This window comes from Ursus americanus, chromosome 18, assembly GCF_024610735.1.
Source record: "Ursus americanus isolate L20-20 chromosome 18, mUrsAme1.1.p, whole genome shotgun sequence".
Taxonomy (NCBI): Eukaryota; Metazoa; Chordata; class Mammalia; order Carnivora; family Ursidae; genus Ursus; species Ursus americanus.
Window position 1 is genome coordinate 7355662 of NC_142144.1, and position 21745 is coordinate 7377406.

At 57.2% G+C, this 21745-nt stretch overlaps 1 protein-coding gene, 1 long non-coding RNA gene and 1 other non-coding gene across 3 annotated transcripts; 2 read left to right on the top strand and 1 right to left on the bottom strand.

Moving 5' to 3' along the window:
* Positions 1–45: 45 nt before the first annotated feature.
* LOC123775673 (uncharacterized) lies at positions 46–13455 on the top strand. The gene is made up of 3 exons (XR_006775134.2): positions 46–401; positions 8229–8361; positions 12812–13455. It is a non-coding gene; the product is annotated as an uncharacterized LOC123775673 (long non-coding RNA).
* Positions 6866–20528, bottom strand: SLC27A4 (solute carrier family 27 member 4). The gene is made up of 13 exons (XM_045771081.2): positions 20345–20528; positions 18888–19054; positions 16207–16601; positions 14812–14970; positions 13652–13721; positions 13455–13546; positions 12531–12640; positions 12112–12321; positions 11602–11728; positions 10818–10955; positions 10488–10652; positions 10247–10393; positions 6866–7732 (listed from the first exon to the last, which is right to left on the bottom strand). Exons 2-13 carry the CDS (start codon positions 19046–19048, stop codon positions 7575–7577), a joined length of 1932 nt encoding a protein of 643 aa, XP_045627037.1. The 5' UTR covers positions 19049–19054; positions 20345–20528; the 3' UTR covers positions 6866–7574.
* A 468-nt stretch (positions 20529–20996) lies between these two features.
* Positions 20997–21087, top strand: TRNAR-UCU (transfer RNA arginine (anticodon UCU)). The gene is given in 2 exon segments: positions 20997–21033; positions 21052–21087. It is a non-coding gene; the product is annotated as a tRNA-Arg (tRNA).
* The last annotated feature ends 658 nt before the right edge of the window (positions 21088–21745 follow it).

Genomic DNA, 21745 nt, shown 5'->3' on the forward strand with positions numbered 1-21745 from the left:
GGAGGAAGGCGGATCGGAGCGGGGGGAGGTCACAGCGCAGTTGGAGACTCCCGACTTGCTCTCCCTCTGCCTTTTAGGGACTGGGCTCAGAGGGCAGGGTGGGCAGCGGCTTGAGCGAGCCACAGCGAGGCGGGAGCCCGGGCATCGTTGCGCTGTATCTGTGAGCCACGTTACTGTTTATCTTGCAAAAGTTACAAATCTCTCTTAAGTCAGCACACCGCTTGGGTGAGCCCGTCCATTCGCCTTGACTTGACTTGAATTGTAAGTGACTGCGAATCTTTATTTCCAGCCCAGCAATCGCTCCTGAACTATAGAGTCGCTATCCAGCCGGCCCTTTGGTTATCGACTTGGTTTTACTCAACAGGTATTTATTGCACGTCCTCGGAGTATCAGGCATCTTGGTGAGTGCTATAGGTGCAGTGGTGAACCAGATGGGTAAGGTTCCTGCCTTTAGGGCACTCACAGGCTAGTGGGCGAAGCTGGCTGTAATCAAATAAACGAACCAGTCATACTAATAAATATAAAATCTCAAACCGAAAGTGATCTGAAGTTACAGGAACTCCAAAAGGAAAACAGACTGGGCTGGACCTGAACTGAGCTCTAAAGCCTGAGTAAAGTAGGTGGATGTGACTGGGAGAGAAACCTCTGGAAGCATTCCAATGAGGAGAACAGAAGATGCAAAGGCTCTGGGTGGGAGACTATGCTGGAGCACCCCAAGAGAGGAAGGTGGAAGTTGGGGAGCAGAGGGCCTGGTAAGAGATGAGACTAGGAAGGGGACAGGGGCCAAATCATACCTTGGGAGCCGGGTAAGAATTTCAGTCTCTTTTCTAAGAGCAGTGGGAGGCCTTTGAAAGGTTTGGGGAGGGAGTCACATTTGAACTGTGGTTTAAAATATCCTTACCTGGGGCGCCTGGGTGGCTCAGTCCCTTGAGCCTGCGACTTGATTTTGGCTCAAGTTATGATCTCAGGGTCCTGAGGGCTCCGAGCTCAGTAGGTGTCTGCTTGAGAGTCTCTCTTTCCCTATCCCTTTGCCCTTCCCCCACTCGTGCTTGGTCTCTCTCTCTCTCTCAAATAAATAAATACATCTTTAAAAAACTAAGCTAAAAAAGTAAAAGTATCCCAACTTCTGCAGTGTGAATAGTTTGAAGGGGAACAAGGAAGAAGATAGATCACGGAGCCTGTAACAAAAGCCCGGGCAGATGGGGTGCCTGAGTGGCTCAGTTGGTTAAATAGAGTCTGCCTTCAGCTCGGGTCAGGGTCTCAGGGTCCTGGGATCAAGCCCCACATTGGTGGTCTCTGCTCCGCGGAGAGTCTGCTTCTCCCTCCCTCTGCCTGCTGCTCCCCCTGCTCATGCGTTCTCTCTGTCAAGTAAATAAATAAAAGCTTAAAAATATATATATATAAAAAAAAAAAGCCCAGGGGAGAAAGTAGATGTCCCAGGGTGTCTAAACCACACTTCCGAATTGAACTCAGCGTTGGTAGCATACGGTGGGGTAGTCTGATGGTCAGTGGTGGAATGATACAATGGTTAAGAGCTTGGTGTTCAGGGCGCCTGTGTGGTGCAGTTGGTTAGGCTCTTGATTCTTTGGCTTGGGCCGTGATCTCAGGGTTGTGAGATTGAACTCAGGGTTGGCTCTGTGCTCAGCAGGGAGTCTGCTTGAAACTCTCTCCTCCTCCCTCTGCCCCTCCTCCTGCTCATTCTCTCTCCCTCTAAAATAAAAAAGTAAAATCTTAATTAAAAAAAAAAAAACTAGTTCAACTGCCAGCTTTATATCCAGGTCCCACCACTTCTAGCTGTTTTCTTTAAGTCAGTCCCTTAGCTTACATGTTTCTGCCTCAGTTTCCTCATCTGTAAAATAGGGATAACAACAACCCCTAACTCACAGGGTTGTAGCGAGGACTAAATGAGTTCTTGGCACAGTGCCTCTTTCCCTAAAATAGGCCCTCCTCTGTGTTCCCCATTTCAAGAATACCACTGCCACCCACTAAAACATTTAAGCAAGAAACTTTGGACATTGTTCTTAATTCTCTCCCATATTCAAATAGTCACCGATTTGGATTCATCTCCCATCTAAGCTGATTTTGCAACCCCCCAAATCTTCCACCACCACCACCATCACCTGGCACCTGTACCTGCTGCTTCTCTGCCTGCCTGCCTCCCACCTCCCTCACTCTGGCCTTGGCTTCATTGTACAGTTTGACTCCATGGAGAGCCCTGAGCGATTTCAATGTATTAGGCACTGTTCTAGGGCACTGACAAAGTGAAGACAAATGAGACACAGCCCTGGTCCAAAGGGCACAAAGGAATCCTGCAGCAAATGGAAAGGCCCCACATGTACCATGCTATGCGGGTTGGTCACTTTCCCTCTCTGGAACTGTTTCCCCAATCTGTAAAGAAGGTTGGGAACCAAATGATCTAAGGTCCTTTCAGCAAAAATATTCTAAGATTCTTCGACTAGACCCAGCTCCTACAGGGCAGAAATCTTTTTTTTTTTTTTTTAAGATTTTATTTATTTATTTGACAGAGATAGAGACAGCCAGCGAGAGAGGGAACACAAGCAGGGGGAGTGGGAGAGGAAGAAGCAGGCTCACAGTGTAAGAGCCTGATGTGGGGCTCGATCCCATAACGCCGGGATCACGCCCTGAGCCGAAGGCAGACGCTTAATACAGGGCAGAAATCTTGCCTGATTCATCTTTCATCCTTGGCTTGTGGCAAGGAGCTTTGTAATTGTAGGGGTTTGGTAAGTGCTTGCTGAATGATTGAGTGAGTGAACACATATCACTCCCTGCTCAGTCATTCACTGGCTTCTCTTTGCCAGCAGGATAAGGGCCTTCCTAGAAGGTGTTCAGAGCCCTTGAGCCTCTGATCTTAGCTCAGGTCTTTGGATTGAATATCCTCTCACCTTGGTAACTGCCCTCTCCTGGGGCTGGAACACAAGAGCTAGGGAGCATTTGAAGGGCTTCAGCCATCTGACAACCATTCACTGAGCACCTATTAAGCACCAGGCCCAGCGCTGGTGCTGGGAACACGACAGTGAACAAGACCAACAGGTCCCTGCCCTTCTGGGGCTGTTCTAGGAGAAGACACAGATGTAAAAATGGACCACGTGGTGTGATCAGTGTTATAAAGGGGGAACATGGGGCCCTGTGGGAGATGGAGGAGCCCCCTAACCCAACCCTGGGATCAGGGAAGGCTTCCCGGAAGTAACACCTAAGCCCAAATCCAAAGAGAGGGAGAGGGCTCCTAGGAAGGAGGCATCTTCCCACATCTCAACAGACATGGGTTCCTCTATCTTCTTGCATAGTCCCTTCTGGGTAAATCAGCCCATTCTGGGGGTGCCTGGGTGGCTCGGTTGAGTGTCTGCCTTCTGCTCAGGTGATCCTGAAGTCCTGGAATCAACCCCGTGGTCCCTGCTCAGTGGGGAGTCTGCTTCTCCCTCTGCCCCCTGCCCCCCACTCGTGCTCTCTCTCTGATAAAAAGGTAAAAAATCACCGCATTCTGTGGATGCCTGGGTCTCAGAAAGTCCTTCCCTCTCCTGACCCCAAGCCTACCCCACTCAATCTCTTATTAGTAACAATATTAGTTTAACATATTCATTCAAAGAGTGTTTATTGAATGCCCACCTTACACCTGCCAGGTGCTAAACGTGCACCGTCTGATTGCTTACAGGGAATACTCTTACCCCACTTGCCAAATGAGAAAATTGAGGCTCAGAACCAGTGGTTTGCCCATGGCCCTTAAGTGTCAGGCCTCAGCCCCAGGTTGTCGCGCCTTCAGCATCACTGACCCTGACGGCCTCCTGTTGGGTCTGGCTCACCCAAATGCCTTCCCCTGGGATCTACACAGAAGAGGGGCTTGGGCCCCATCCCTAGTCTCCTCCAGCAATCTGGCCAACCCGGGCGTCGGGCTCCAGCCCCTCAGAAGCAACTTGGGAGACAATGGCAGGGTCTGCGGGGGGAGGCGAGGGCGCGGGTGCCCCCCTGCCCGCTGCCCTTTGTCTTCCCGCCTGCTCCCCTCGTGCGCCCCGGGAGGCTGGGAGGCGCCTCTCGCAGGCTTCCTCCTCCCATTCTTGTGCTAATTGGGTGTCAAGCTGAGATCAGTGAGAAAGAAATCCGCCCCAGCTCGGGTTAAACTGCCGCCAAAGACGAGGGCTGAGCCCAGAATATCATTAGGCTGGGAGGAAGCAGGGCCCCCCTCCTCAGGGGGAGGGGCTGGCCACGCATTCAGGCCCCTTTGAAAGTCACTTGGTCAGCCCCTCCCTTGCTGCCACCGCCTCAATGGGCCCCTCGGAGGTATTTAACCTTCTTCCCAGGGATTGAAAATGATACGCCAAGCACTGGCCTGGTCGGCCACTTGCCTGTCCTGAGGGCGGTAGGACCTCCGGGGATGCTCGAGGCATGCTCCCTTCCAGCCTCTCCCTGGCACCGTTGCAAATGGGAATACCGAGGCTTAGGGAAGGGGGTTTGCATCCCAGTGCTGCCATTCACAGGCTCTGTGGTCTCGGGAGAGACTTTGCCTCCCTGGGCCTCAGATTCCTCATCTGTGGAATGGGGATGAAAATAGTAGCTGCTTTGTGGTGTGGATTTAATGAACCAGTGCACACAAAGCGCGTTGCAAAGCGCCTGGCACAGAGGAGGGGCTCCAGCCGTGGCGGCCATTAGCAAGTCTAAGGAAATGGGTCTGACCCGATGCAGGGCCCTCCTAGCACAGCCCCTGGTCTCTGGAAGTGGGCAAGTCCAAGGGCCCACAAAGGACTCATTTTTCATATCTAGCTTCAGCTCTACCCCACCCCCGACCTGCACTCCCCGCAGCCTCCCTGCTTGCTGTCATCAGCCCTGCTCCCCGCGGACTTCCTGGCCTTTACATTTTCCCGCTACTCTTATCTGGGACACCTTCTCCCTCTGATTCTTGGTTAACTCTTCCTTGAAAAGCCTCTCTCACCGGGAAACAGGACTGCCCCCCCCCCCCCCTCCAGGGCGCTGGATTAGTAGGTGCAGCTAACCACACACCCTCCGCTTCTTGACTCGCCAGCTCCCTCTCCCCTGTCCTCAGACAGTCAGCTCCCAGGTCTCTCTTGCTCACCATGCACCCACCACCTCTGCCCCCACCCCCCCCCCCGCCCCCGTCCCCGTCCCATCCTGTGAGGGCCTTGAGACTCTTGCTCCACAGATAACTTACTCAGTACTTTACAAACCGTGAAGCACCATATAAACGTCAGGAAATGCCCAATGAGCAGCAGCTGTCGTTAATTTCACAGGCACATATTGAAAATCTGCCTGTGCGTGACTCACACAGCCGTGGCTGAGGATGATCAGAGGCGGATGGGAGAGCTCCCAAGGCCCTTCAGGGGGGTGGGGGGTGGTGTAGAAGTGGCCAGCTCAGGCCTAGTCTGGGGTCTTAACATCTGAATATAGATTTTTTTTTTTAATCTTGAAACTGCTATGTACTAAGCAGACATCAGCACCAGACCGCATGTTAAGAGATCTCCAAGCACAACGCATGGTCACAACTATCCTAGATCTCCATTTACAGGAGAAACTGAGGCTTAGCCTGGCAAATGGCCTTGAGCACAGGCCTGTTCAAGCTGGAGCTTTTCACCAACCCTCCAGGTGACCTCAAGGAAGGAACGGAGACGGGGGAAGAGGGGGCGGCTATCCCATCAGAAAGCACTCACTGCTAAGGGTTAGACAGAAAGCCACACTGTCAGCCAGGTCCAGCCCCTTGGAAGTTTGACCTTAGGCCCTCAAAGCCCTGCCACAGGGTGGTCTGGGCTGGGTACCTGCCTGGGCCTGAGGTGGGACTCACAGACCCTCCTTCCCACTTTTGGAGGCTGAGTGCTGAGGACCAAGATGAGATTCTCCAAGCTCTGCATGCCCTCTGCTGGCCACACTGGGGCACTGCAGCCATGACTGTCCCCTTCCCCCCCAAACCCCCCTCAGCACCTCTCTCCAAGGGCCCAGCTCCAGCTCTGCACCCCACTTTCCCCCAGGAGCAGCATCAGATTCTTTATATTTCAAAGTCACTCCCCTAGGAGGCATCCCGGATCTCATCCTGGCCCCCCTCCACCCTGGCCATCAGAGCGGCAGGCCCAGGGCGGGGCTCACAGTTGGCTCCGCAGTCATGGGCGGAATGGAAGCTCTTGGCTTTCCCCTGGCCTTCTGCACCAGGAGGCGGGTGGGGCAGCAGGAAGCAACAGGGGCTTGGGTTTGCATTCCAGCCCCCCCACCCCCCTACTGCTGTGTGACCTGTCAGCAAGTGGTGAAGCTTCAATAGTGAAGATAAGGCCCAGAGGCACACATGGCCCACCGGGCTGGGCTGGGTTGGGCCCCTTTCCCAAAGGGCCGTGCGTTTCCAGCCTGGGTGTGACTCCAGCGATGGCGCCTTGGAGACAGCTGCCTCTCCACTGGCGAGGCTTGTGCGGTGGCCCTGGAACATCACTCTGGGAAGCTTTCCTGGACTCTGCCAGAACTGGTCAGGCAGCCTGGCTCTGGCTCACACAGCCCCCAGACCCCTAGGGAAATGCACGAGCAAAGGTCTGGAGATGCGATCAGGCCCTGGGTTAGGGTTTTCTCCCTCAAAGGCTCTGAATAGCCCTTTCCTCAAAATGGGTCCCTGTGCTCTCTGAATCCTGATTATGCCCCTTTCACAGATGAGGACACTGAGTCATTTGCCCCAGACCACAAACTCAAAAGTGACACAGCTAGTTCGGACTTTTAAGCTCATGCTATTAAATACCTTGCCAACTCATCGAGGCATCTTACCTGCTATATGCCTAAGCCCGAGTGAATGAATGGGCCGGAGGGGCAGGAGGTGGGGCCTGAGTGGGTGCAATGAGCTCAGGTGGCATGCACACAGGCTAGGGGGGGGAGTCAAGGCAGTTTATTGGCCACTGAACGACCCCCACCCCCACCCCACCCCTCCTCCTCTCATAGCCAGCCCAGGACTTCAATGGAGAAAGTGATGTGGACAGACCTACAAGGAGAAAGGTCCCGCCTGAGGGGCAGCCAAGCTGCCACCCAGGAGAGGAGGATGGGGGGGGGGCACAGTCCAGGTAGTCCTGCTGCAGGTCGGGGTCCTCCTCCTATCCCCCTGGAGGTGCAGGCAGTGCTGAGTGACACTGGAACAGTTCCTGGGCCAGGATCTTCCTCTCTGGCCACCTGATCAACCACCACTGCAGCCCCTGCCCACTCCGCCGGCTTCCTGAGTCTGGCGGCTTCTGCCCTGGTCCCATTTACAAGCTCCCTGCTCTCTGGGGAGTGCTTGGCGACCCTCCACCTGCCCCTGCCCTGCGACATCATCCTAAGGGGCCCGGTCCGTCTCAGCCTCGGGCCCAGAGGCCCCACATGGCCTCGAAGACAGAACATGGACTTGAGGCTTTCACAGAAAGCCTCTTGGGGGCAGGGGGAAGCGGCAGTGAGTCACTGGGCAGTTTTGAGGGGGAGGGGGTCAGCACCTCAGGGGGGAGGTGCCGGGCCCTGCTTGCTTTGGTCTGGCATTGCCCACGACCCCTCTGGGGTGGGAGCTGGGGCTCTGGATCCAGCACCCGCTGGCCCTTAGAGGGACTCGGGGCAAATCACAGCTTCTCCTCGCCTGCCTGGATGCGGGTGTAGGCCTCTTGGTCCAGCGGGACGTAGCGGCCCTTCCGGGCATCCAGGTAGAACAGCGGGTCTTTCACAACTGCTAGGTCAAAGCCTTCCTTCCGAAGCTCTGTCTTCTGTAACTTGAAGGTCCCTGAGGGAGCAGGGAAGATGGGTCACAGGGTGCAGGGCAAGGGCCTGAGCCTCAAGAAGTCGCCCACCAAAGCTGAAGAGGGGCCGAGGCAGAGGGCTGGCGAGAACACAGGCACAGGGCACGGAGCACAGCAGGGCACAGCCCTGTACACTTTGCAAGGCAGCTCCAGCTAATTACATTCGCACCGCTGCTCAGAGCAGCCCTGGTGCCGCGGTGGGGGGCTGCGCTGCCTGCCTTCTGCTTGCAGCTGGGGAAACTGAGAACCAAAGAGGGGAAACTCTCCATCTAAGGCCATACGCCCTGAGTGACAGCAGAGGGAGGGCCAGAGCCCGGGCTTCTGTGCTTCCAGCACCTCCCAGGCACAGGCAGGAGCTCATCTCACCTGCACAGAAACCCAGAGGCAGGTGCTCTGCTGGATTCTATGGATTCTACAAGGCATGAGTTTTCAGTTTTTAACATCTCTGAAATAGTTTCAACAGCAGTAATGTTTTCTCAGTTGTAGGTCACAGAAATTGCACACGGCTCAGTCACTGGCATCAGTCCACCGGACAGAAGACTGGCGTGGTGAGGCACACCCCCGGGCCAACGCCACACAGCTCATAAGGGCTGGAGCTGGGATTTGAAGCCAGGTATGACAGATTGCCAGAAATGGCCAGGTTCCTTCCTTCCCTGGATGCACACCCTGCTGCCTGGTGGCTTGGCCACTTCTCCCAGCGAGAGCTGGAGTCTTTCTCACCCCCCACCTGAATCCGAACTGGCTCTGTGACTTGCTTTGACGCACAGAACATGAGAGTTTGGGGAGTCCAGGCCTCGAGAGGCCCTGTAGCTTCCAATCCAGGAGGGGGTGCCTGACACTGGTGTAGTCTCTGAAGGGGGAGAAGGCACACACAGCAGAGGTGAGACAGCCCAGGGGCGCCCCCTGGACTGGCCCTATCCAATAGGATAGCCACTGGCCATAGGGGGCTCTATACATATAATTAAAATGAAAGAAAAGGAAAAATTCCATTCCTCAGTCACACTGGCCCCCGTTCGAGTGCTCAGCAGCTACACAGGGCTAGTGGCCGCGGTGTCGGTCAGCGTGCACACGGGGCATCGTTGTCACTGCGGACAGCTCTGCTGGCCGGGGCTGCAGAAGTGACCCGCTGGGAGCCAGACAGGCAAGTAAGGACATCCCAGCCCCTGCAGCCCCCGCTGAGTCACGAGTGATGGCAGCTCTTCCACGCCAGGTAGGGCTGATGGAAGAACCACTCAGCTGAACTTCACCCCAAATTGCTGACCCACAATTGAGAGCAAAAAAATCGCCGTTTTCAGCCCTAAAAAGTAAGTTTAGGGATGTTTGTTCTGCAGCAAAGCCTGAAACCTGAGATCTCTCTCCTGCCTCTCTCCTGCACAGAGAAGTCGGCTGTCACCCAAACCTCAGGAGCTCCCAGCCTCGATCACGAGCCCAGCACCAGTCCCATTTGACCCTTGGCACTGCTTCAGGTGCTCCTGGGAGCCTACCACCCGGCAGGGGCCACATGGGTCAGGGAAGGCCTTCCAGCAAGGCAGGGGCTCACATGATGTGCACGAGGGAGGTGGCCCGAGGCTGAGCAGCTGGTGAGAGGCTGAGGTGGGAGGAATCAGGACAGGGCAGCAAGGACTGACTTCCTGCCCATCAGGGGACCTGTCAGTGGTTCAACAGACAGAAGGCTGACCCTGTCCTGCTATGTGACTGTGGACCCACCACTCACCTCTCCCCTGGATGACAGTATCAGCCCCTCGCTAGTCTCCCTGCTCCCCCGGGGCTGCCTGCAGCCCTCTCCCACGCTCCACACATCAGCCAGAGGGCCGCGTGGCACATGGACCTGACCCAGGTTACTGCACTACTCAAACACTTCAATGGCTTCCTGCTGCCCTGACATAGTCCAGGCCCTCCCCAGCCCAGAGTCTTCTGGTCTCCACTGGCCTCTCTGCCCCACCCGACACCGCTGCCCACAGCTCCCCTTGGCTCTGGCTTCAGGGACCTCCTTTACTTCCTCTCCTGCCCAAGTGCCCTCTGGTCTTAGGGACCAGCCTGGAATGCCTCCCACCCCATAAAGCCTACCCTCTCATTCAGGTCTCAGCTCCAAGGTCACTTCCTCCGGGGCGCATCCCAGGCACCTCACCCCCCTTCATTTGCTTTTCTGTCAGTTCGATCTGTATTCTGTTCTTTGCCCTTGGAATTCCTTGTCCTGTGCTGCTTCCCCAAGACAGCAGAGGTACCATCAGAATTTGTTACCTCACTCCCCAAGGCCTAGCACAGAGCCTGGCAGGCACACAGTAGGTACTCAGTTAATGTGCATTCCGCTCATGGATGTGTGAACCTTCTCTCTCTGAGGGCTTGGTCCACTCACTTATACACAGGGAGGTCTGTTTACCAATGACACAGCAAAGCTTTGGCTAAAGGGCAAATGACAGCCCACAGATCTCTCCAAAAGGAGCCAAGAAGGGCCACAGGCCTGGAACCCGGGAGCTGGAGCAGGGGAGGGGGCATACCTGTTTTGTGCAGCTCAGGCAGGAAGCGCAGGAAGATGGGGCGGGCGTACAGCGGCAGCTCCTTCTCCAGGAGCTGTGCGAAGCGCTCCAGGTCACAGCTGCCGGCAGGGTTGGCCACTGCGGCCATTCCGGCCCGGCCCTCGGTTCCTGGGGGTGGCAGCATGGACGGTGAGGAGCTGGTGGTGCCCCCTGGTGGTGCCTCCCCACACATGCCTGGCACCTCCCACCGCCCCGCAGATACCTGGCACCTCGACACCATACACTGCCACGTCGGCCATGTCCAGCAGGCGGCTGAGCGTGCCCTCCACCTCGGTGGTGGACACGTTCTCCCCTTTCCAGCGGAACGTGTCTCCCGTGCGGTCTCGGAAGTATAGGTAGCCCAGCTCGTCCATCACCAGCACGTCGCCTGTGGGGGCGCAGTATGAGGCAGGGCTTGGGCTGGCCGGCCGTGGGGGACCCCAGGATCTGCCTGACAGGGAGGGCTGGGACTGGGGCCGTCTTCTCTGAAGGTGGGGGAGGGCCCCTTCATTCCTCTCCACCCTGCCCCCCAAAGGGGCTGGTGCCCACCCACCGGTGAGGTAGGCCTGGTCCCCCTTTTGGAAGACGTCCTTGGCGATCTTCTTATTGCTGGCACCCTGGTTCAGGTAGCCGTCGAAGCGGCGCAGGGGGTCCTGCTGGATGATGCGGCCCACTAGCTGGCCCGGCTCACCTGGGGGCAGGGAAGGCAGGGCAGCTCTCCTCTGGGGGCCTCCTCTACCCGTACCCTGCTCCCAAATGTGCCCCGCATCTTGATCTGACTTCTGGTCACACTGCTTCCCACAGAAACACTATCCCGCTCTGGGGCAGGAGCCCCGAGGGCAGGGAAGCTTCTCCTGGCAGGTCTGATTCACAGAGCACTCAGTGACGTCTGGTCACGGAGCAGATGGAAAGATGAAGGACACGAAAGGGTGGCCAAGCTCTATGTGCACAGTCTGACCAGAGCCAGCACTCCTTGGGCCCCTGGCTCTGCTCAAAGAGCTGTACGTTCCTTAGCACGCATGATGCCCAGGGCAACCCCAGGCAGTGGTGCTGCCATCAGCCTCACGTGCAGATGAGGGGACTCAGGCACGAAGCGAAGGGGCTGAGCCAGGATTGACCCGGGGGTCCTCCACACAACAGTGAATCAATGGACCGATGGGTAGATGGGATGAGGAATGGAAGGACAGATGGACAAAAAAATAAATGACTTGTGGCCCTAAGAGAAGAGCTGAGTGACGGCCACTAGTCAGAGGGCTCCCCACTCACCCAGCCCAGTGCCATCCCCCTCCCGGGTCAACCTCTCCCGCTCTGACCCCACTTCCAATCCTGGGGCAGACCTGGCTGGCAGGGAAGGCAGACGCCATTGGGCCCCCGGATCAGTTCCATGGTGTCCTCGTTGACTCGTACCAGCCGGATGGGGTACACAAAGGACAGGATGCGGCTGTTGAAGCCACAGGCCCCCACCTGCAAAGGCCAAGACTTGGGCCTGAGACTGGACAGCGTTGGGAGGCCTGGTGCCCACACTCCCACATCTGCACTGCCCCAGGACCACACTCTGAGCCGCACACCCACCCCGACCAGACAGTGGGGGCTCCGGCACCCACACTCTGTGCTGCACCCCCCGACCAGACAGTGGGGGCTCCAGCACCCACACTCCATGCTGCATGCCCCCCGGCCAGGCAGTGGGGGCACCGGCACCCACACTCCATGCTGCACCCCCCCGGCCAGGCAGTGGGGGCTCCAGCACCCACACTCCATGCTGCACACCTACCCCGACCAGACAGCGGGGGCTCTGGCGCCCACACTCCGGGCTGCACCCCGCCCCCATCCACCGCCCCACTGCCCACCTGGCTGTCGAAGTTGCCCAAACTGCAGTTACATTCAGTGGCCCCATAGAACTCGGCCACCTGGGGGATGTGGAAACGGCTAGAAAAGTCGGTCCAGATGGACTGGCGGAGGCCGTTGCCGAGCGCCATGCGCACCCGGTGCTGGTGTTCCGCCTCCCGGGGCGGCTGGTTCAGGAGGTAGCGGCACAGCTCGCCGATGTACTGCACAATCTGGGGGCAGACCTGGTGTGAGGCTGGCCCACGGCTGCTCTCACTTCACCTCCCAATCGCACGGGCCCTGGGCCTTAGTCTCCCCATCGGAACAATGGAAATGTTGCCCCCAGTGAACTATCGGCCTCAGCTGTGAGGCAGATGTCCCCGAATGGGGCCGATGGGTCAGGAGAGCACAGGGACGTGCATCCCTTGCCCTGCTCACTCACCGTGCAGTTGTACTTGATACAGTCATCCCAGAACCGGGAGGCGGAGAACTTCTTCCGGATTACCACTGTCATGCCATGCAGTAGGCACTGCCCCACTCCCACGATGTTTCCTAAAGGCAGAGGGGTGGCCCGTAGAGGTCAGGGAGCCAGGAAACCCCTCCTTCTAGAGCCTCCCCTGGCCCAGCCCATCTCCTCAAAGGCCTTTCCCCAGTCCCTCCTTCCTGTCCTGTCCCTCCAACACTAACTAATCACACCTTTCCCTCATCAAACACTTTCCGCAGCTCCCCAGTGCCTCCCCAGTGTGTGATCGAGTGCATGCTCCTCGGACTGTCCCTGGGGTCCCTGGAGCGGGGCCCCAACCTCCTGCTCCTGTACCTGCAATGCTGCCATTCAGCCAGAGGGGGACCAAGCTAGCTCTCCCGGCTTCGGTGCCTCACACCCGCCTGACTTGGGAGCACCTCTTTCAGGAAGCCTTTCTGACCATCACTGGACTCTTCTCTTGAGCTGAGCTCCTGCTCCCTGCCTGTCTCCATACTCACTGTGCCATTTCTTGTATTAAAGTCACGTGAGTTCCCATCCTTCCTCCTGCCCTAAATCCACACCTGACTCTAAGCACCTTGAGGGCAGGAACTCTAATTATTCCATCTCTGTGCTTCCCTTTCCAAGCAGCAAGGCTGTGCCCACCTGTGGAAACAACTGCAGGGCCAGACTAGCCCTGGCGCCCTGCGGGACACGGCCACACACATTGTTGACGCTGGTGCGGCCGTCTTCCTTCAGAGGTCCAGTCAATGGCCAGGTCTGCTCTGAACCCAGATCTGACTCCAAAGCTCATGTGTTTCTACCCACAAGATACTGCCTGCCAAGAGGGGTGGGGTTCCTGGGGCCCTGGGGCATGGGAGGCTGAGAGGGCGGGCCCCATGTCACCTGCGGAGTGGTAGAGGGGCAGGCAGTCGTAGACAATGTCGTCGGGCCGCATCCGGAATCCGTAGTACACCAGCGCGGCCATGCGGTAGTACCTGGGGGGCACAGACAGGGCGCTTCGCAGGCAACTTGGGAGGCAGGAGGAGGGGCTCCCGGGCCCCGCCCCCAGCAAGCCCCGCCCCCCGGCCCATGCCCCTTACCTGCTGTGCACCACAATGGCAGCTTTGGGCAGCCCCGTGGTGCCCGATGTGTAGATGTAGAAGAGCTTATCTGAAGCAAACAGACACATAAGTGGCTGTGAAGAGAGACCGCACAGGGCTGGGGAGACACTGGCTGCAGGGCGCTTCTGCACCGCAGATCGTATCTTTACCCCACCCTGTGGCCCAGATAGGGGACTGTCACGTTGGTTTCTGCAGAGGCTCAGCCCCCCCCCCCCACTTCCCGGTGGGAGGTTCTAGGAGGCCAGGAACCCCGTGGGATGACTGCATGTCATGTGTCAATCACCTCACGCCCTCTGGATGCCTGCTGATGCCAGCCCTGGGCTGGGCATGAGGACACCAGGCTCATCCAGGCAGAGACCGTGCCCTCGGGTCGCTTACAAAAGTACCAGGGAGACAAATTCACCCGTGACACAGATAAAATGACCACGATGCCAACAAAGACCAGTTCCTGAGCACTTCCTGTCACACCCCAGCTTTCCACTGTATCTTTTTCAAACCCCAAAGCTGCTCCATAAAATCGATTCCGTTACCAGCCCCACTGTTATGGCTGCGGGAACCAAGGTTCAGAGAAAGGGCAGCTCCGGAGCTCAGGGACACAAGGGAAGTAGTGGGGCTGAGGCATGAACTCAGCGCCAGCTCTGACCCTCTGGGCAGTGCAGCACACAGGGCAGGGTGGAGTACAGGAGAGGCTGCAGGGTCGAAAGGCTGCCTGGAGGAGGGGACAGGGCGGCAGGGCAGCCCAGTGCAGGGAGAAGATCCCAGGCTGACAGGGGCTGGCACTGAACAGGTGCTGGGTGAATATTTAGAGGGTCTAGCCCCTGGCCCAACCCCAGTCGAAATTCAGACCCAGCGGTTTCCTGGGCTCTACACGATCCTGCTGCAAGTGATGGGCAGCAACGAAGAAACAAGTCAAAGCATCCGGTCTGGTGAGCTCCTGTGTACTTGGCACCGTGCCTAGCATCTTCACACACATTATCTGTTTAGCCTCCAGAGTGACCCAAGGTCACTGTCCTCATCTTCCCGGATGGAAAAAGAGAGGTGACAGGACTCACTCCAGGCCACACAGCAGGTTTGCAGAAGAACTCAGGCCTCTGGCCCTGGGGCCATCTGAGAAACCCTCTGCGGGGTGGGAGGCCCACCTGTGAAGCCCTTGTTAGGGCGACTGGGCAGGTGCGTGGGGGCATCTTCCAGCAGGGGGTCTAGGTGCTCCGTGCCGGCGGGCACTGTGCTGGGCTCCCAGGGGCCGGAGCAGAAGAGGCTGAGCGAGGGATCCAGGCTGGCTTGGATTTCAAAGATGGCTGCAGGGGAGACAGGGCCGATCAGCAGGCAGGCCGGGAACCTCACGTCCCAGGACCTCTGCTCGTGTCAGGGCTGGCGTGTTGTCAGGGGACACTGGCTGTGTGCAGGGAAGATGGGTGAAGCACCTGGGTCCTCATGATAAGACACTGATAGGAGCAAGAACTCCCCAGCTGCTGGCTACCTACACAGCGGGCTCCTTACGTGTGCCCTCTCGCTCACACAGCCCAGGAGGTAGGCACCAACTGCAGCCCCTAGATGAGAAGACGAGGCCCCAAGAATGGGAGGGTCTGCTCCCAGCTAGAATGTGCTGGAGCTGGGACTCCAAGCCAGCTCTACCATGTGTCAAGGTCTGCGCCCTTACACACTGTACCATGCTTGACCGTGGGGCCCGGTCAGAAGAGAGGTGTGGAGGGTCAGAGGTCAGCAGCCCCCAACCTCTTCAGAAAGCGGGAACCTTCCCTCAGGCTTCCCCGTGCACCACAGCCGTCCAGATAATCACCTGTGCTGGGGCACAGGCCAGGCCAGTCCTGGCCCCCTCGGCTCCACTTCTGCCTCCCTCTGGATTTGTCCAACCCTCCCCCCTCTCCCTGCGGCACCCTTCCTCTCCCCCTCTCTGCGCGTCAGTAACCTTCCCTGCCATCATCCCACACCACAGCAGTCAAGCCCAGGATGAAATCCTGCTTCGGTGTGACCTTAAGTGAGCTCCTCACACCACTCTGAATGTCTGTCTCCTCATCTGTAAAGCCAAGACGGCCATCCCTGCCTCACCAGGCTTTATGAAGATTAGAGGTGCTTTTGTAAAGCACCAAGCTCCGTACTCGGTCAGCGCTCAATGTGGCAGCAAATAAAACATAAGCTTTGCAGGAGAGCAGAGAATACATTCTTGTTCTCATTTTATAGATGAGGCAAATGAGGCCTAATTAGTCACCCAGAATGGCTACCATTCTATCTGCAGGCTCACCTGGCATCAGCCACTTTGTTAGCGCTTCAGGCGAAGTATCTTCTTGAAAATGATACGTGGTTAAGTACTACAGTGAAGAAACTGAGTCACAGACTATTTCCAGTCTCTTACTCAGGATCTCCAGCTTACCAGTGGCAGAGCCCAGGCTGTCTGACACCAGGGCTCATGGCCTTCACCTCTGAGCCACGCAGCCTCCCCCAGGCCTGGAGGGGGGCTGTGCTCTGTGCAAGACCCTGTGGGCCTCCTCGCCTGACCCCCCGCCCCGGGGGCTCACCTGGGGCCATCTCGCTGCCAAAGACGAGGACCCGGGCCCGGGAGGTGGTCAGGCAGTGGCGCAGGGCGTCCCGCCGGAGGTTGGTGTTGATGAGGGCCGCCTCCACGCCCAGCTTGGCCATGCCCAGCCACAGGCCCACGAACTCATTGCGGTTCTCCATGAAGAGAGCGGCCACATCCCCTGAGGCCAGGCCCCGAGCCTGCAGGAAGTTGGCCACGCTGCTGGAGTAATCATCCAGCTGGCGGAAGGTCCAGTGGGTGTCTGTGCCCTCAAAGATCAAGGCTGTCTTGTCGGGGTGGCGCTGTACCGTAGAGGCGAACAAAATGGGCACTGTCCGCTGCTCCCGCAGGTACCGCCGGACCTTTGCCTTCACCCTCAGGAGTACCATGCCGCCGCTAGGTGGGAGCAAGCAAGGGAGCCGTGACTGCTGGGGCTGGGGCGGGGGGGTGGCCGATACCCTGGCCCAGGTTGTTGTCCCACAGGCCTGAGGCTGAGCCCCATCACTTGCAACACTCCCCTTTCCCAGCACCTGTGTGCCAGGCACCATTACAGGCACCAGCCCACCGATGCCACACAGTAACACCAGGCACCCGGGGATTACTCCCTCCCCAGTACAGATGAGGAAATGAGGCTCCGCAGGACCACGGCTCGCCTGGGCTTCACAAGCTGAGATCCGGACCCTGGTCCTCTCTGGCTCCAGAATTCAACACCTATGACTCTGGAAGCTCTGCTCTGAGTCTGCTGCTCTGTCAGAGCCTTCCTGGACTCCAGGACCCAAGTCAAAGTCCCAACTCATTTGGGACCTCCCATAGCCCTATACTGCACCTCTCCAGACCCCCGCCACAGTAAATAAAGGGTAAGTTTGAGATTTGTTCAGTCTCCCTCCTGGTGAGCCCACCAAGGGTAAGGCTCCATCCTGTTCACCACCTTGCCCACTGGGCCCCACTCAGTATCAGGCCCAGAGCTTCACTAAATGTAGAATCGCTTGGCAAAAACCATGAAAAGACCCCAGATGTCCATCAACAGATGAATGGATAAAGAAGAATGTGGTGTATATATACAATGGAGTATTACGCGGCCATCAAAAAAAGAAATCTTGCCATTTGCAATGACATGGATGGAACTAGAGGGTATTACGCTAAGCAAAATAAGTCAATCAAAGAAAGACAATTATCATATGATCTCACTGATATGTGGAATTTGAGAAACAAGGCAGAGGATCATAAGGGAAGAGAGGAAAAAAATGAAACAAGATGAAATCAGAGAGGAAGACAAACCATAAGAGACTCTTAATCTTAGGAAACAAACTAAGCGTTGCTGGAGGGGAGGGGGATGATGAGATGGGGTAACTGGGTGATGGACGTTGGGGAGGATATGTGTTATAATGAGCACTGGGTATTATATAAGACCGATGAATCACAGATCTGTACCTGAAACAAGTAATACACAACATATTAATTAGATTTAAATCAAAATAAAATTAAAAAATAAATCACTTGGCAATATGCCCCTTTCCTGCCCTGTCCCTACCACCTCTGACCTTCGAAAGCTCCTAACTCCCTGACTTCTATGCTTATTCACATGCTGCGCCCTCTGGCTGGAATCCCCTGCTCCATCACCTGGAGGTGCCTCTCAACTACAGCTTTGTCTTCCAGGCGGCCTTCTCTGATTCCGCAGGGCCCTGGCCTGAAGCCACCTCTCCCTGCCCCACACTGCCACAGCTCTCTGCGACCACCCTTCCTGCAGTGGCCACTCAGTACCTCCTTTTACAGTCAATTCAGATGACAGGTGCTGAGCTGCCTGTTCTGAGTGTGGGTCACTGTGCTGAGCACTGGGACACCACTATGACCAAGGCTGCCAGGGTCTCTGCCCGTACGGTATCTCCTTTTTTTTTTTTTTTTTTTAAAGATTTTATTTATTTATTTGACAGAGATAGAGACAGCCAGCGAGAGAGGGAACACAAGCAGGGGAGTGGGAGAGGAAGAAGCAGGCTCCCAGTGGAGGAGCCTGATGTGGAGCTCGATCCCATAACGCCAGGACCACGCCTGAGCCAAAGGCAGACGCTTAACGACTGCGCTACCCAGGCGCCCCTACGGTATCTCCTTTTTATCTCCCTGACCAGTATGAGCTGGGCCCAGGACTAGGTCGGCCTTCTTTCTCCCTGGGCCCCAGAGCCAGCCTGATGCCTGGCACAGAGCTGGTAGCAGCAGGTGTTTCTGGTACAGGAGAGCCCTGTGGACTGTACCTGACTTTCTTTGGGGAGCTGGTTTCCCCAGATATCCAATTTGGAGCCCTGCTCTGAACTCTGTGCCTTCTCAAGCTTATGGACAGGGCCCTTCCCACAGGGTTCCTCTTCATTCTCTTACAAGCTACCGCTTAGCCTCAGGAGCCTTTGCAGATGTCTTCTTGACACACCTGATGTTCAGTGTATGTCCTGGGCCCCTAAGTCTGCCCTAGGCTAGCCGGCACCAAGTCAGGGAGATCTCCTAGGAGAAGACTTTCACCTTGGAGATGGAGATACTAGATACTCCTGCCAGGGAAAGGGGATAAAGCAGAGACTGCACCTCTGGGGCCAGGGGCCCTGTGCTCGTAGAAGCCTGGTACGGAGAGATTTGGGGAATGAGGAGCCCATTGTGTTATAGGAGACTCCAGGGCTGGATGAACTGGACCAGATTACTCACAAGATATCACGCCTTATGGTCTTGACGAAGATTCGGACAAAGCGCCAGCCTCCAGACCCCAGGTAGAGGAACAGCAGGGAGAACCCCACTTGGGTCCAAGGCAGTTTCAGCACCAGCTTGGAGAACAGCAGCAGCCCCACCAGAGACGCCCCAAGCAGCATTGTGGCCTGTGGGCACAGAGCAGTCAGTGGAGCCAAATGTCTATGTCCCCCACCTCCTGGCCCAGGCAGCCACTATGATCGTAAGGGTCAACCTGTAGTGAGGCTTAGTCATACTAAGTAGGTAGCTGAGGATGGGGTCCCTTTCCAGGGCTGTCTTGGAAGGGAAAGGTGAGAGGCATGGGACTTGAGAAGTGCCACGGCTAAGAGGCAGAGGCTGAGTTCTAGCCCCTTAGTCCCATCTCCTCCTACAACTCTCCCCGTGACCTTGGGTAAATTAGTTCCTTTCCCACTTTAGGCCTTAGTCTCCCGCTCTGTGTTATGGGAGTAGTGAGAATTGCTCTCAGGAGCCCTTCCAGCCAAAACAGGAGAGTCCACTCTCCTGACATCCAGGATCTCTAACCAGAATGGCTTGGAGGGGGGTATTAACTTAAGTGTCTCTGGCTTGACTCCTCATCCAAAGAACCTCCCTGGGTTTTTGGATGACCAGGCCAAGGCACAACACCCAAGGGCAGCTTCCTGGGAAGGGGCCTGGCTCCCACCCAGCCCACAAACTCGGACAGTGCCATCTCTTTGATGGCCCACAGAGGGCGACAGAGCCTGGAGGTGCCTGAGAGGTGACCGCCTAGAAAGGAAAGGTGTTTGAGGGAGCGCAGGAGGGCCCTGAAGTCACTCCCTACAAACACACTCGGCAAGCCACTCAGATGAATCTTTGGGGATTGGGCTATAGAGGAAGAGGAACAGCTGACTGGACTGAGATTAGGACTCTCGGTCTTTTCTCTTGTCTCTTTAGGGACTTGCTCAAGAAGCAGCAAGATGGGACTCAGTTTTCTTTCAGGGTTCTCCTATTCCTGGGGAGGAGCTGAAGGTCATGGCTGTGATGTAGCCTGACAGTCTCCAAGCCAGGATGAAGACACGGTCTGGACCACAGAAAGCTCTTACAGATCATCTCCCCCTTCTCCACACGAAAAGCAAAAGTCGGGAGGGGGACCAAACCAGCGCTCCCGTAGCCAATGCCAAGGTATCAAAGGTCCTCAGACCTCTGGGCTCCCGGAGAACAGGAACCCGTCCCGGAAGCCTGGGGGATGGGACGAGAAGGGAAGGGGATGCCGACATCCCTCGGGCCCCCGTCCCAGGTTTCAGCGAACCGCCCTCGCCCCTAAGCAGCCAGGGCAGCAGAGCGCCCGGCAAGGAGACAGAGCAGCAGGGCGCCCCCCTCACCCCAGCCGGCCCCACCACCGCCCCGACTTAGCCAGGCACATTCCCCGCCCGGGACCCACTGGCCTGGCCTATGCTCACCCGGTGTCGGCCCCGCCGCGCGGCGCCCCGTCCAGATGCGGCCTGGCTGCGGCAGCGTAGTGGGGAGCGCGAGGGGCATCAGCAGCCCCTGGGCGCGCAGAGCCGGGTCTCAGCAGAGCTCCACCGGCTCTGCGCCCTGCATGGCCCCGCTGCCCGGCCAGCCCCGCCCGCAGCCCGGCCCCGCCCGCCCGCGGCGCTCCTCCCCCGCCCGCCTCCTGCAACCCAAACCGGCTGCGCCGGCCCGCAGCACCGCCTCCCGCGCCTTCCCCGCGGCCGGAGAGCTGCAGAGACCTCGGCGCCGCGCAGCCCTAACGCGCCCGACGCCGCCCGGCCCAGCCCGCCCTGCGCGCGCGACGGCCCCGGGCGGCGCCCCGCGCGGTACGCTGGGAGTTGTAGTCCGTGCCGCGCAGCCCCGCCCCGCCGCAGACACCCCGGGGAGGGAAGGAGACCGGCAGGCTGGGTCTGGGCGGAGAGCCGGCAAGCCACTGGCGTTCGCACGTGGTGGGCAGCGCCCCCGCCCGCAGCGTGGGCGGAGAATCCGGAGTCTGCGCGCAGAGACCGGCAGGGTTCCACAAAGGCCAACGCCACACCTAGAAGAAAGCTAAAAGGGTGGGATAGGCAGAGAGGTGAGCTGGAGAGCGTTTAAATAGCCGGCTCTGTGGCGCAATGGATAGCGCATTGGACTTCTAGCCGATCCTGGTGTGGTGATTCAAAGGTTGTGGGTTCGAGTCCCACCAGAGTCGAATTTTGATAGCTCCTCCCTAACTTCATGTGGATATTTTACGGCCTCCAGTACCTTCATATGGTTCAGAAGATCTGCAGACTTGAGGCTGGCACCCCTGCATCTGGGACAGCAATAAACGTGAAGTCAGGATTACTGCCTTGGCATCCTTTCCCATCCATGGTGTTCTGAAAGCAGTCGGGCGCACCTGGTGGTACAAAGGGCACGGATCTGAAGACCTGTACCTAACTGGCCTCTGATCGCTCTGGACCTTCCAGCAAATCAACTAGCTTTGAAGCCTACAACCAGATTGGCCATGCCACCTGCCAAGTCCTGGGTCATTGGCCAGCTTCCCAGTCCTGTGTGGCTCTGGGCCTCTGAAAACTTGGTTACTTGATAATCAAACATGTTGGGCATCTGCAATTGCCACTTATCCTTTTATTTTATTTGTTTAAAGATTTTATTTAGGTGCACTTGGGTGGTTCAGTTGGTTAAGCGACTGCTTTCGGCTTAGGTCATGATCCTGGAGTCACAGGATCTGTTCCCGCCCTGGGCTCCCTACTCAGCAGGTAGTCTGCTTCGCCCTCTGACCCTCCCCTCTCTCATGCGCATGCTCTCTCTCTTTCTTTCTCATTTTCTCCCTCTCAAATAAAATCTTCATTTGCACGTGAGCAGGGGAG

What these genes read in the sequence shown, in the direction of transcription:
- SLC27A4 (XM_045771081.2), bottom strand. Translation starts at nt 19,048, where the DNA reads ATGCTGCTTGGGGCGTCTCTGGTGGGGCTGCTGCTGTTCTCCAAGCTG. An exon ending in ACCATAAGGCGTGATATCTT is followed by an intron (nt 16,602 to 18,887) that starts GTGAGTAATCTG and finishes GCTCCCACCTAG; the next exon opens with CGGCGGCATGGTACTCCTGA. An exon ending in GCCTGAGCTGCACAAAACAG is followed by an intron (nt 7,733 to 10,246) that starts GTATGCCCCCTC and finishes CTGCTCCCTCAG; the next exon opens with GGACCTTCAAGTTACAGAAG.